This window comes from Eptatretus burgeri, chromosome 8 (assembly GCF_056783735.1).
Source record: "Eptatretus burgeri isolate ZD-2024b chromosome 8, Ebu_testis_v1, whole genome shotgun sequence".
In the NCBI taxonomy this organism is placed as follows: Eukaryota; Metazoa; Chordata; class Myxini; order Myxiniformes; family Myxinidae; genus Eptatretus; species Eptatretus burgeri.
The window spans coordinates 39,546,229-39,560,015 of NC_140968.1; the positions used below are offsets into that span (position 1 = coordinate 39,546,229).

General features: G+C 47.7%; 1 protein-coding gene across 1 annotated transcript; it reads right to left on the reverse strand.

Annotated features, from left to right (window-relative positions):
* Positions 1 to 6,423: 6,423 nt before the first annotated feature.
* On the reverse strand, positions 6,424 to 10,004 carry LOC147021580 (ubiquitin-conjugating enzyme E2Q-like protein 1). Its single transcript, XM_085891618.1, has 2 exons — positions 9,011 to 10,004; positions 6,424 to 7,429 (listed from the first exon to the last, which is right to left on the reverse strand). Exons 1-2 carry the CDS (start codon positions 9,668 to 9,670, stop codon positions 7,310 to 7,312), a joined length of 780 nt encoding a protein of 259 aa, XP_085747744.1. The 5' UTR covers positions 9,671 to 10,004; the 3' UTR covers positions 6,424 to 7,309.
* Between the last annotated feature and the right edge of the window lie 3,783 nt (positions 10,005 to 13,787).

Sequence of the window (13,787 nt, forward strand, 5' to 3'; positions counted from 1 at the left end):
AGCAAATGGAACAAAGTTAATGATGTATAAGTACGAACAAGTTGGCACCGGTAAAAAGTACACGATACATCTACGTCGTCACGAGTTTCCCATTTGACCAGCATTTGCCATGACAATAACTAATGTCCAAGGACAAACACAACAAAGAGTTGCCCTTCACCTGGAAAAAGCCTGTTTTCCCATGGACAAGTGTATGTCGCTTTATCAAGTGCAACAGAATTCATCGTATCAGTTACGATGTCATTCCACAATATCGCACATTTGCCAAAAAATTTACCATTGTCCCAGTATCACTCCTGTAGCACACCAACAATTAAAACAATCTCAGCTTCGAGGTCGACACACCAATCAGACATCAACAATTTCATCTTCTGAAGGCCACGTCCTGACATCCGCATCAACATTTATCTCGCCAAAACATTAATAAAACTAAACTTTCATTCCTGACTATGATGCATGTCATCATCAAAAACTTTTTATTTGGATCAACAAATAATCAAATTCACTATTTACTAATTGCCATTAAACAGGATCCCCTTCCCTAGGTATTATTAATTTTGATTGAAAGCCGTGTTAGATAGAAGCCAAAGCGATTGCGCGGGCTACTGTATTGTATTCATGTGTCAAGTTTCAGAACAACCAGCCAGGTGATAAGGCAGGCATAGCAAAAATAGGGACCAAAGTTTCAGGGGGGTAACCCCCTCCCCCCTGGGAGCCTCCATGATCCGAAATCGAAAAATCGAAGCCCGAGAGATTGTGGGGGCAACCGTCTCGTATTCATTTGTCAAGTTTTAGAACAATTAACCGGGTGATAAGGGAGGAGAAGCAAAAAAAGTTAACGACTGGACGGACGGACAGACATCCGGACACATTTTAAAAGTTAATCTCTTCCAGAATCGAGATGAGATGACCTAACCAGAGACGTACGTACATTGTACATCTCACACCATTCCTTTAAAGAGGATTCCTCGGATTACCATAAACAAAGCAATCTGATCAACTTTTCTTGCTCCATTTGAACACCAGAATATATTTGGAAGGTGCATTTTATTGGGGAAAGAAGTGGAAAACCATGATGTCCTTCGTGGATGAGTTTGATCGATTTGCTGAATCAGGAGATCACCGCAGTTTATAGTCTCCATCTGCACTGTATTGTCAAAAGTAATGGGACACAATAATTTTATTGTAACTGAGCATAGCAATCAGTTAAATGGGCTGGCAGGGTATCCTTGAGGTACAATGTGTCTGTACACTTGTCTCTGAGCTATCTTTCCTAGGTTCGAATCCTGATAGAGCTAAAAAAAAACTGTCATCCTGATGTTTTACAGGTATGCATGTGCCATCACTGGAATGGATGTTAAACTGACCATTCCGTCTGCCACCATTAATTGGTGGATGTTACAATTCCCAACTTCCCACTGCGTCCTTCGTGAAGAGTTGGTGAGCTATCTCTGAACAAATTACAAATTCCTGATACCTTCAGTCGAACACAAGGTCATCCTTTTCTCGAATCGAACAAATGCATATCCGTTTGGTTAAATTGCATTATACTTTGTCCTCGACACACCATTCGTTTCCATTGTCACACTCAAACCGTTCTCTTTTATTTGCCAGCTTGTTTTTCACATTGTAGGTGAAAGTATATACAACGTCTGTTACTCTGTTCCATACCATTTCATCGTTGCTACGTTCAAAGCACAGCACCAGCACACCTGTTTGATCGTTGCAAGCATTCCATCCCCTCTCCCCTCCACACTCATCCACCTCTTCCCTCCCAGGCTGATTAGGAAATGAGTGTAGTCACGTGCCTTCCTGAAATTTGTATTTTGGCGTTTGATGTTACAGAGCACCATCTGTTGTAGAGAACCTAATTTCATATTGCACCCCTTCCCCTACCCAGACAGAAAGGATTAGTTTGACAGCACAAGCCTTTCGGTATATCCTCCTCTCTCACACACACACACACACACACACACACACACACACACACACACACACACACACACACACACACACACACACACACACACACACACACACACACACACACACACACACACACACACCTGGATGCTCACTCCTGGGAAGGAACCCTGGATTGAGGATGGCAGCTTTGCAACTGAGAGGTGGTGTCCAAAACGTCTGAATCCATATCCAGCCTATCAGTGGGAAACAAAACGTAAAGTAATCAACCTGGCGGAGGTAAACGCTCTACTGAGTGCCCTTCTAGTTGTTTTGTGAGTGTGAAAGGGGTATTTACACGAATATCTGCCCAGCAGTTTTTAATAGGGGGAAGATGTCTCTGACATGTTCAATAACTTCATGGTTCAATAACTCTATTTCTTATATATGTGCATCTTTTCCTTCAATATTTTGTTGTTGCAGTCGTTAAATTTGTAATTGGTGTCCCAACATCCATCCCACAGTGTCTCGATTGTATTACGGTCAGGACTCTGGGCTGACCACTGCAAGTGTGGGGATGTTGTTTTCACAAATCACTTCTTGATGATGTAGACCAAATGAGAAGGAACGTTGTGATGATACAAATAGGTCTACACTGTGGAACATCATCGGCACGAGGAATAATCTGCCATCTGGAACATCACAATGATACTTCGCCTTCATCATGGCTTGAGATACAAAAATGAAGGATTGGGTCCCTGCCCTTTCCCCCCCCTCCTCAAGATACCCTCAAACCATTATGACCACCCCTCTCATAGTCGGTTCTAAATACTCCCATATCGTCGTGTTTCTTTGGTTGCCTTCACACATAGACCATCATCAGAATCGAACCATGTGCACCCAGACTTGTCACGACAAAACCTACTGCCAGATTTCAAGGGTCCAGGGATACTTCCTGTACTCATTCTTTGCCCCTAGCCATGTGAGGCCATGCATTCACCATACCGATGAAAAGCTTGTGTGCAGATGTTTCATGATATTTCATGTAATGTAAAGTCTGGAATGATGGAAGAACTGTCCTGGTGCTTGCCTGACATCAAAATGGCTCACCGAACAGGTTAGCATCATGAAAACGTGAATGTCTCTTCTGTGCAGCAATAATGTTCTGCAGGAGCTTTTAAATATATGGTGTTTGGCTCAAGGAGGAGCTAAACGAAAAATGGCAGCAGTTTTTCAAACTACCAATGGGTATGGAGAAAAGATGGAAGAGAAATGGACCTACACAGGGAGGGAAAAAAAAATAAAAAATGAGTAACTGGTCCAGAGAGAAACGGGATGGGAAAGAATCGGCGTGTCGAAGAGACCATGGACGTTCATTCGTGAGTGCATGAAGTAATGATGGGCAGCACATTTGGAAGACTGAAGTGAAGAGGATGAGATGATGGACATGGGGAGATTATTCCACAATCGAAAGAATAAGGGGATAAATGAATGCAGGTGGGCAACCAGCCTGGGACTTGGGAGGGTGAACAAGTGAGGGTTTGTTGAGGAATGGTTGTGACCTGGGGTAGCTTCGGAAAGGCAGAGGTAGGAGAAGCAGGAGGATTCTGGCCAGTTGTAAGCTTGTATAAAATAGAGAACCCATCTACTTGCTGCTGGTGGAAAAGTTAGTCTTTTGGAAACCGTAGTCTGTCTTGAGAGTGCACTGGTGCGGAAGGTCTTGTTATTGACCGCCTCAAAAGCAGCAAGGTGGGAAACAGGAGCCCAGCCCAGAGTGGGGACACACTCCCCACTCTAGGCTGATGCTCTCCTGAGATCATTTTCCTGAAGCTTATCTGCATTCCTGAAATAATGTTCAACAAACAGTCTGCCATATCACCGGGTGGTGTTCCCTATATTATTCCACCTCCAACAACCGCAGTTGATTTGGAAATGGCCATAAGAATGGTTGAAATCTTGCTGACGGAGTCGGGGAGAAGCCCACACTTTGTCAACAGGCCAGCATTCTTGGATGTAGTTCAATGAACTCCTTGCTTTCAGATACCAAGCCCTGAAACCTGAAGATGAGATCCGTCTATTTTTCTAGTTTGAGACTCACAAACACGCAAATCAAATGGATGTTGCCAATTGTGCCATCTGGGTATTATGACCTTTGCAGAACGCTACATGGTTTGGATTGTTGTTCCGGGAAAGCCATTAAAACCTTTTGAGGGCAATTGTAGCTGTAAATACTCAAGTCGTTTCTTCCTTAACCCCGTTTTTAAAAAGTCAGTAACTTTATTTGAAAATGCCAGTGGAAAACTGGAACAACTTCCGTTCAAGGATGTTTTTAAAATTTTAAACGTAAAGAGAAATCCTCATGACAATTAAGACATTGGGAAGTTGTTGATAATTATCAACCTCTTCAAGCAGTCAGTCCCTTTTTGGCCTACTATTCTTTCTTCCTTTTTCTCCCCCTCTCTCTCCAGCCTCCCATGCGACTTGAACAGAAATTTTGGAACGCAAATGCAAAATTTGAAATTTCAGTGGTCATGGCATGGTCTCATGGTCTTTGACGATGGGACATCTACAAATTGTTGTGTTCCTGTTCTTACTCTGATCCTATTGTGTGGTCTGTTATGCTGTTTCTAAGAAAAGAAGGTTTTAACTGAGAAATGTAAAGGAGTGCCTTCGTCTTGTTATGCTGCATTAGGTTTGAAGTTGGCTTTGCGACGGTTGGACCACGAATTGCTTGTGAACAGAAAGCTTCCTGCTGAGGTGCAAATTGGATATTTTGCAAAGGGACAGTCCTTGAGCCCTCCTCTGGTCTCCCTGTCTGGGTCGATATCTTCAATTGTTCATTGAGATCGACGTGGGAGTTGAAGTCGCTGAAATTAAGTTTCTCCCAGTTGCTCGTTGATTTCTAACCAATTACCAGTCAGAAAAATAAAACCAAACTTTTGACAGTAGTTGGACAATGCTGTGGTTCAACAACGTTGCCAGACCACCACCATCTTGACTGCGGGTTGGCCCTTTTGGCATTCCTATATGAACCTCTGGCCCATGAGGCTGTGAATCCAAAGTTCAATTCTCATACACTGTCGGTTTTCCCATATCCTTGCAATTCACCTCAAAATTACAGTGGTAAGTACTAATAACTTTGTCCTGCATGTGATTAATGTACAAATTCCACCATGAGTCTTAAATTGAGGCGAAGGCTGAGTAGGTGAGGATACAGGTGCAGTCTGGGAAACCTGGTTGTGTGCTAAAATGTTCCTGTGACTGTCAAACCCCATGATGCAGAACTCCCTTCCTTCTTATGGCTTATATTAAGTTTGGCTCTAAACTCCACATTGGGCGGTTCTGCTCGGAGCGTGTTTCCCACCTCTACAGCCTATTTGTAATTGGGTTTGGTGTTAAACTCGTCACACATTGGCCTTTGGCTGTCCACCTTTTTCCTGAAAGCACTATCTTCATGAAAGACAGGAGCCTCTGCACTCAACTGTCTCCTTTTCTCACCTGTGACTGAAACTGGCACCTGCAATGTCATCTTAGTCCACAAGATGCGAGTCAATTCATCGCATCACCAACTTTCACAATTTGGACAGTTTTGGAGAAATAATGAATGGTCAAAGTATGCAATTCTCTCCCACACACCTTAAAGCTGCACCTCTCTCATCCAACAAACCTGTGTCTGCTATTGCATATGTAACTAGAACGACACTCAGTAGAGCACGTACCTCCAGCAGGCTGAACAGTTTACATTTTGTATCCCACTGATATGCAGGTCCAGATCCGGCCTCCGGACGTGAACCAGAATCGAATCGGCTTGTTGTTGTTATCTAACCAACTCATCCACCTCGTTTTGTCAAAACTCGTCCACAACCTTATGAAATACTGTGTCATGCTGTATTTCATTTTTGCCCGACCACTCAATGATGAATAATCACTTTAAAAATTATCGTATCTGGAGCCAGATCCGGATTTTGACCAAAATCGAATCATTTCTTCCTTGTCACACACCCAACCTGTCCACCAAGTTTCGTCTGAATCTGTTCATAACCTTTTGAGATACCCTGTTCACAGACAGACAAACAGACAGACAGGAGTGAAAACATAACCTCTGTTCACCTTTGGTGATGGAGGTGATAACTCGATATTCAGTGGTGTAATGGTTGGAGCATCTGCTCTGAATCTGCGAGGTGGGTGTTTCAAACCCTGGCTGAATCATACTAAAAACTTCAAAAATGGTGTATGTTGCTTCCTTGCTTGATGCTCAGCATTTAGGATAGAGTATGGAGAGACAATCCGAGCGCAAGCTTTGATGGGGCCAAATAGCCTCCTCTTGCATTTAACTTCCTTCGAAGTGAACTCGTATTGTTATTTCATCCCCTTCTGTCCGTTTTCAAAGCTCCTGTGTTTTTATCCCTTTGACCTCGATCGTTCTGCTTTCAGCCGCGTAATCCTTTCAGGTACCACAACATAACAAATGTTTTTCACCTGCCGAAGCGGTGCAATACAAGGACATCATCATACACGATGTCGAACATGCATGTTTAATTTACAGAAAGAGCCAATGTACAGCAGGACGGGCGTGCAGCATGAGGCACGGAGCATGCATTCCGTACAGTGGCACACGAGGGACACAGTACTCTCACTAATATTGCACAAAACGTGAGAAGCATCAGCTGGAGCACCTGCTCTTCATTTTGAGCTTCTCTGGCCATGAAAATAAGTTTGTGAGGATGCCAGGTGGAGGAGAAAGAGAGGAGTTGGGTATAGGGGAGGAGACGTTGAAATGAAATGTCATCTTTTCTTTCCTTGAGTGTTAAGCTTTTCATAAGGACGTGCTTTTTCCTGTAAATCACGATGAATGAGAACAATTTCTGCTTCTTCTGTTTCTTTTTTTGGAGTTATCATGGATAAAAGTAAAATTGAGCACTGCAAATGTTTCCCTTTCAACTGCCCATTACCTATAGAATTTGACGGCTGGGTTTTGGAACCACACTTGGAAGGGGAAGGGAAAAAAACAAATGATGTGGTGATTCTCAAAATGCATACTATATAGTGGTGGTATTCGTGCCGCGGTATGCCACGGAGAGGCCTGCATTCACCAAGGAAATTTGAGGAATTTCCATGCACTGCACTTGCTTCTAAAATGACATGTTTTGATATTTTTTTTTAATGGTATGGTGGTTGCGTGAGGGTGAACAAGAGAGATTAAAAGTTTGTGGGATCGAAGGATTTGTACTGTGCTCCATCAAAGCTTGCCTCCACCTCCTCTCGTGACCTCGCACGTGCAATTGGGCTGCTCCTCGTGGTGCAGTGCGATAGATAACGGTTCCGAGGAGGTTGAGGAGGGCCTTTTGTGGGAACGCAGTGCAGAGATGAGTTTCCAAATAAGGTGCCATCTTGGTCTCATGCTTTTTCAACCATCTGATGTTGGAGGTGTGACCCAGCCGTACTTCTCATGGGTCTTCACGAGACTCCGGAACGTGGCTTCGGCCTCTTTTCGGGTGAACGCCTTCTTCTTCCGGCTGATTCTTCCCTGCAATAAGTGACCACAATTTAGCTGGAGCTCGAAGAGCAACACTTAACTCGTTAATTAATTTATTTATTTTCAGTGTACAATGAGCAAGTCTTGCCGTGAACCTGATATGATGATTTTGCTTCTCACGTTACTCGATGTACGATGAATGGTGCCCAAAGACCTCATGAATTAGCCCCTCTTGGTTCAAGTGTGAGGTTGTGTTTTTTTTTTTTCAAGCATCGTTATGTTGTTGGAGATGCAATTTTTGGAGGGAATTTCTTCAGGCCAAGTGAGAGTGGTTGTGCACCCTTATGTCATGATGAGCATCCGAAACACCGCATGACTAGCCAGTGGATTACAGGATGCACTGTCTACATGTTGCGTATAAGTAAACACGCAATCATATTGTACACATACAGCTTCATACACATATTACCGCTTCACTGCAATATCATCAACATTTACGGGCGGATGCAAATCCACTCTTCTTTTTTTTTTTCAGGGAAAATGACAACCTCGGGGGAGCAACGGCGAGCAAGACACGAAGAACATCCCGTTGCCTCCCGCCCGCAACCTCGTATTTCACTTGCCGCAAACTTGCGTGCTCAGCATGCGCTTAGCGGCCATCCGATTCCACACTGTACTGTGGCAGCTGAAGGGGCCGTGGTCGAGGTACGTCACGCATGACACGGCGTGTGTCGCACACTCCCCGCCTCGTGTGTATCGTGGACACGCTCTATTACATGGAACACGTAGTCCCACCACGGAGGTTAAAGGGAGCGTACGGGCAACTATGGCAACATTCCATGGTCAGAAAGGACTGAGTGTCTGACACAGGCGGTGAGGATTGAGCTGAGCGAGATGGCACAGCACGACCCGACTTGTGACTTCTGCCAATGCCCGAAGATTTAATTATTTAAATCATGTGAACATTCAGCTAGTTTGTGGCCTCCCACTCTGGGCTCCCAGTTGTAGATGAGTGCGGGAGAGGACTACTTGGCCAGTGCCCTTAGGGCATTGAACCATCCCCACCAGGGATTGTTCAAGCCCTGAGGGCATTGACCGAGTACATAGTCCAGGATCTGCAGGATTCCAGCGGATCAGCACCAATGAAGTCATTTGCTCCCATTTATGTTTTTAGCTTGGAAGGAGGTCGAAGCAGCATGCTTCATCGGAACAATCCCTGCTGTTGCATCGGGTAAATGAGTTTGAAATTGGAACCAGTACTTGTAAGCCGAGCTCACTGTAGCGTCCACTTAAGGCTACGCAACCATATCAACGTATTTGAGTGACGTCACACCGCCAGTCCCGGCCTGCAACCAGGCTGCGTGACGTCATATCGTTTACGAAAGCCGGAATTATCGCCAAGGGACGTCATATCGTTGAACTGCAGACGCATTCAGCCTACGACCTACGTCGGCCATTTACGGATCATTTTTTTTTTAATCGGAATTATTGTTATATTAGCAACCCAGAATAATATCGTATCACAAGTGTGACGTCATGCGTGAGCTGTGACGTCTTGGTGGTAACATAATGGCCGTTGGGTCGTGGATTCGTGCTAATCAATAGGTATATCATGGGTATAACGTTGCTTACCTGACCCTTAACTACGCTGGCCGCGAATTGGCGGACTACGGCCTCGACCGTGTAGGCGCTGGACCATCCACGCGGTGTCAACAGCTCCATGCAGATGGCGCCGCCATCCAGCACGAAGCCGTTGTCAATGCGGGGGCTCAGCACACGCATGAAGGGAGGCGAGAAGGGGAAGTTCTCGGGGAAGGTGAGGTTCAGGAGGATCGAGTCGTGACCCGAGTCCCGCATGTCCTGCCACAGCGGCGACTCGCGGTCGATCTGGAAGAGCCGTACGTTCCATTCAAACAGGTTGTCCTCCACCAGCTCCACGCTCAGGAAGCGTTCGGACGTCCTGCGAAGGTCTTGCAGCTCCTTCATTAGTCGCCGTGCGCGGACGTGCCCGCTGTGCTTCTGCTGTTGCTTCTGCTGTTGCTTCCCATCGCTCGTAACGTTGTTGCGCACATCCGCCTCGTTGTGTGCTCCACGACCTCCCGCCGCACCACCGTGGTTGTTGCTGCTGCTGCTGCCGCCACCGTTGATCGTGTTGTTGTTGTTGCTGCTGCCACTGCTGCTTGCATTGGATCCGCCAGCCCGGAGAGCTTTCCGTGATCCCTTCGGACTACCGGACTCGGGCGCTTGCTGCAGGCGGGTTATGAGGCCGAATTTCCGCAGGAGCGTGGCCATCGAGGAAGGCCGCGGTCGGAGGTGGGGCCGGCTTGAGGTCAAGCCGAAGCCGACTGACTTCGGGCCTGCCTGACACGAGCCGTACAGCTGCAGCACCGCGGGCCGAGCAGGGGGCGGATGGGAGGAAGAACGTGCTGGATGATATATGGAGAAGGATGGATGTGGGAGGGAGTGTTGCAGCGCTGCGAGGAGAGGGGAGCCGCAGCTCGGGCTGTCGATGGTTGTGCGAGATGGAAACGTGGTTGGAGCGAAAGGTGGGGGAGAGAGGGAGAGAGGAGAAAGAGAGAAAGAGAGAAAGAGAGAAAGAGAGAAAGAGAGAGAGAGAGAGACACGGATCGGACAAGCTTGAGACACGTCAGTGGCGGGGTGGGGGTCAGGGTCTATTTCGGCTTTCAGAGCAGATTCCGCCGTCTCGGTGCCTGAAGGTGGGAAGGAATTGTGGGGGTGGGGTGGTGGGGTGGTGGGGGTTCAAGTTTTCTACCTACCGAGCTCCCTCCCCTCCCTGTACCCCAGGTGCTCACTCCCCTCCCTGTACCCCAGGTGCTCCACCCCCCCTCCCTGTACCCCAGGTGCTCCACCTCCCCTCCCTGTACCCCAGGTGCTCCACCTCCCTCCCTGTACCCCAGGTGCTCCACCTCCCCTCCCTGTACCCCAGGTGCTCCACCTCCCCTTCCTGTACCCGAGGTGCTCCACCTCCCCTCCCTGTACCCCAGGTGCTCCACCTCCCCTCCCTGTACCCCAGGTGCTCCACCTCCCCTTCCTGTACCCGAGGTGCTCCACCTCCCCTCCCTGTACCCCAGGTGCTCCACCTCCCCTTCCTGTACCCGAGGTGCTCCACCTCCCCTCCCTGTACCCCAGGTGCTCCACCCCCCCTCCCCGTACCCCAGGGGCTCCACCTCCCTCCCTGTACCCCAGGTGCTCCACCTCCCTCCCTGTACCCCAGGTGCTCCACCTCCCCTCCCTATACCCCAGGTGCTCCACCTCCCCTCCCTATACCCCAGGAGCTCCACCTCCCCTCCCTGTACCCCAGGTGCTCCACCTCCCTCCCTGTACCCCAGGTGCTCCACCTCCCCTCCCTATACCCCAGGTGCTCCACCTCCCCTCCCTGTACCCCAGGTGCTCCACCTCCCTCCCTGTACCCCAGGTGCTCCACCTCCCTCCCTGTACCCCAGGTGCTCCACCTCCCTTTCCCTTAAAGCTCGTTCCACGCTCTCCCAAGGTCCAACGTTTACAACAATACCGAGTCAAAAATGATTGGTTGTTATATTGATTTAATAAATTTACGGATAATTTACGTTAACTGCATTTGGGGGTATGACCCTGCACAACGAAACTGCTGGCAACGAATAATTTGAATGACCTTTTCTTCCCTTTAATACCACGCCAGTCTCCCCCTCCCTCCCCCACGTCCCCGTTTTAACCTTCTCAGCGGCTGTGATCCATTAATCCCCCTATACTCTCGACACCGACGTGTTGATACAATTCCTGGATTGACATCAAAGGTTAACAGGAAAGATGAAATAACCGAGTCGATAAAAAATAAATACGTAAAGTGAATTAAATATTCCCTTATTGGGGTCTGGATAGACTCCACTCTCCAAGTGTCTGTGGAAGGTTCATCTTGGGGTCCGGATAGACCCCACTGCCCACGTGTCTGTAGAGGGTTCATCTTGGGGTCAAGATAGACCCCACTGCCCACGTGTCTGTAGAGGATTCATCTTGGGGTCTGGATAGACCCCACCCCCCACGTGCCTGTCGAGGGTTCATCTTGGGGTCCGGATAGACCCCACTCCCCACGTGTCTGTAGAGGGTTCATCTTGGGGTCTGGATAGACCCCACCCCCCACGTGCCTGTCGAGGGTTCATCTTGGGGTCCGGATAGACCCCACTCCCCACGTGTCTGTAGAGGGTTCATCTTGGGGTCTGGATAGACCCCACCCCCCACGTGCCTGTCGAGGGTTCATCTTGGGGTCCGGATAGACCCCACTCCCCACGTGTCTGTAGAGGGTTCATCTGAGCGTAATTTCCATGCAAAACGAATGCCAGGCATGATCCATACCATGAGGGTTATTTTTGAATGCAAAATCGAGGCTCCTGGAGGAGTGAGAACATAGAACGGATCAGGACTTCTAACGCAACAAAAGGAAGAGTAGACTGAGAGGGTCACACCAACAGTAGGGTTGAGGGACTTGCAGAAATAAGGGATGTGGGGAAAATGAGGGGTAAGGGTGGACCAGATGGACACAGAAGCAAAAACTTGAGAATAGGTAGGTGTTGGGGGCTTGAGGGGGGTTAATGGGGATGGAAAAGATCATGGGTTTGGATGGGTGTGAACGCTTTCTTTTTTTTTGCCACTGTACAAAATGGCTTCGACCGTGCACACAAACGTCGGTGTCGACCGTGCACACCTGGATCATCCGCGTGATGTCGATGAAACTCCATGCAGGTGTTCTCTTCAGGAGGTGACGTGCTTGTGGGGTTGTTCCACAAATTGAAGACCGGACTCCATCCCGAAAATCTCTGAGCATCGTTTCAAACCTAAACATCATAAGCTCTCCCTCATTTCTGAGTGACTCATCAATGGTTTGCAGAACACCACTTGGACCTCAACATCTTGTACACCATATTAACTAGACCATATCGTCATTGACCATTCTCTCTCCTCCAGCATCGAATGACGAATTCCTTCCCACATAGAGATTCCTCCAGCTTTATCGTTTGCGAAATGACCAATTGGTCTTCGATTTGGGTTGTACCCGTTGTTCCCAATTCCTGAAAGCAGATGTTCCTCATTTCACTCTGTGACTTGAGAAGGTAAAGCCTCGCTGCAGCTTCACCTGAACATGCTGTGGGGTTCGATTCCTACCCGTTCGTATTCTTTGAAAAGATTGTGTCTTTTGGTCAGGATGTATGTCCCATGGTCCATATGTGAGTAAATAATTCCATAATTTCTGTCCAATCTTATGTCGGCCATTAAGGATGAGAGGAGGTTCAACACAACAACTAAGGTGATCCGGACGCTGGACCCGGCTCAGTGAGTCGCATCATCGAGTCGGTGTCATGTTTAGCCCTTGGAATGACGTCCCGCTTGTCAACTTCAGAGTCGAACAGGTACACAATGCAAGGTAGGGCTGCATGCCCTGTGGTCTGAAGTATCTCCTCTCCTGCTCATCTTTCAACCGCAACGGCGTCCTTCGGTTTCGGATTAACAAAAGTTAAAGGGCATTGCTAGGTATACTCAGATTTTCATGAGATGCATCTGGGTTTCGTCGCTGCTACACGTGAAGCTTCTTGAAACTGAAATCCTGAAGAATGTGTTTGTTCGCGAGAGTAAAGAACCATCCATCCATCCATCCATCAGGATCATACTCAATGCAGAGCGTTGGTGCTGCCTCAGCAGACTCCTTGGCTATTGGACACAATCCTGGACGGGTCACCACTCCGACACAGTATACCAGCAAGCTGGCACTCATTTTGCCGACCTCAGAAGGATGACAGGGAGAGTCAACCCCACCTGGTGTTAATTGAACAAGAAGTGGGATTTGAACTCAGGATCCGAGGATCCCAAGCCCACCACCCGAACCATTAAGACAACACCAGGCATTAAAGAACCCTGCTACCTGTAGAACTGTATATTGCAGGGTTCGTTCACAATCCTCAGGGTCCATCTATTAAAATCTACCCTCCGACCTTGTACACACCATGGACACAACAGCCCATCTCCATCCACTCCAACTTCATGCGTACGTAATAAGTATATAGACCGGTACCACTATTTCGCAGCTGGATCCATGGAAGCGGGATCATCCAAATAAAGCATTAACGTGTGTGTGTGTGTGTGTGTCCGTCCAATGACAAGGATACTGACGTGAGAATTGACGTGGAACACGAGATTCTCACCTGGATTCTCTCCTTCCCTCCACTGGAAACAATGACAAGGATGACAATGGCGATAAAAATCAAAATTATAATCTTTAATCCTGCCTTGTATCTTTTCAAGTCCTTCTTTCTGTCTTCTTTGATTATATATAATACGAGTTCCCTTTCAAGGAACTGTAAAGCAGGCCATGAGGTGCATTGAACCGGCGCAATGGTTGCCAACCTATGGTCGTTTGTCC

Coding starts and splice junctions, on each gene's coding strand:
- LOC147021580 (XM_085891618.1), bottom strand. CDS start 9,670: ATGGCCACGCTCCTGCGGAAATTCGGCCTCATAACCCGCCTGCAGCAA. Junction 7,430..9,010: donor CCAGCGTAGTTAAGGGTCAG/GTAAGCAACGTT, acceptor CACTTATTGCAG/GGAAGAATCAGCCGGAAGAA.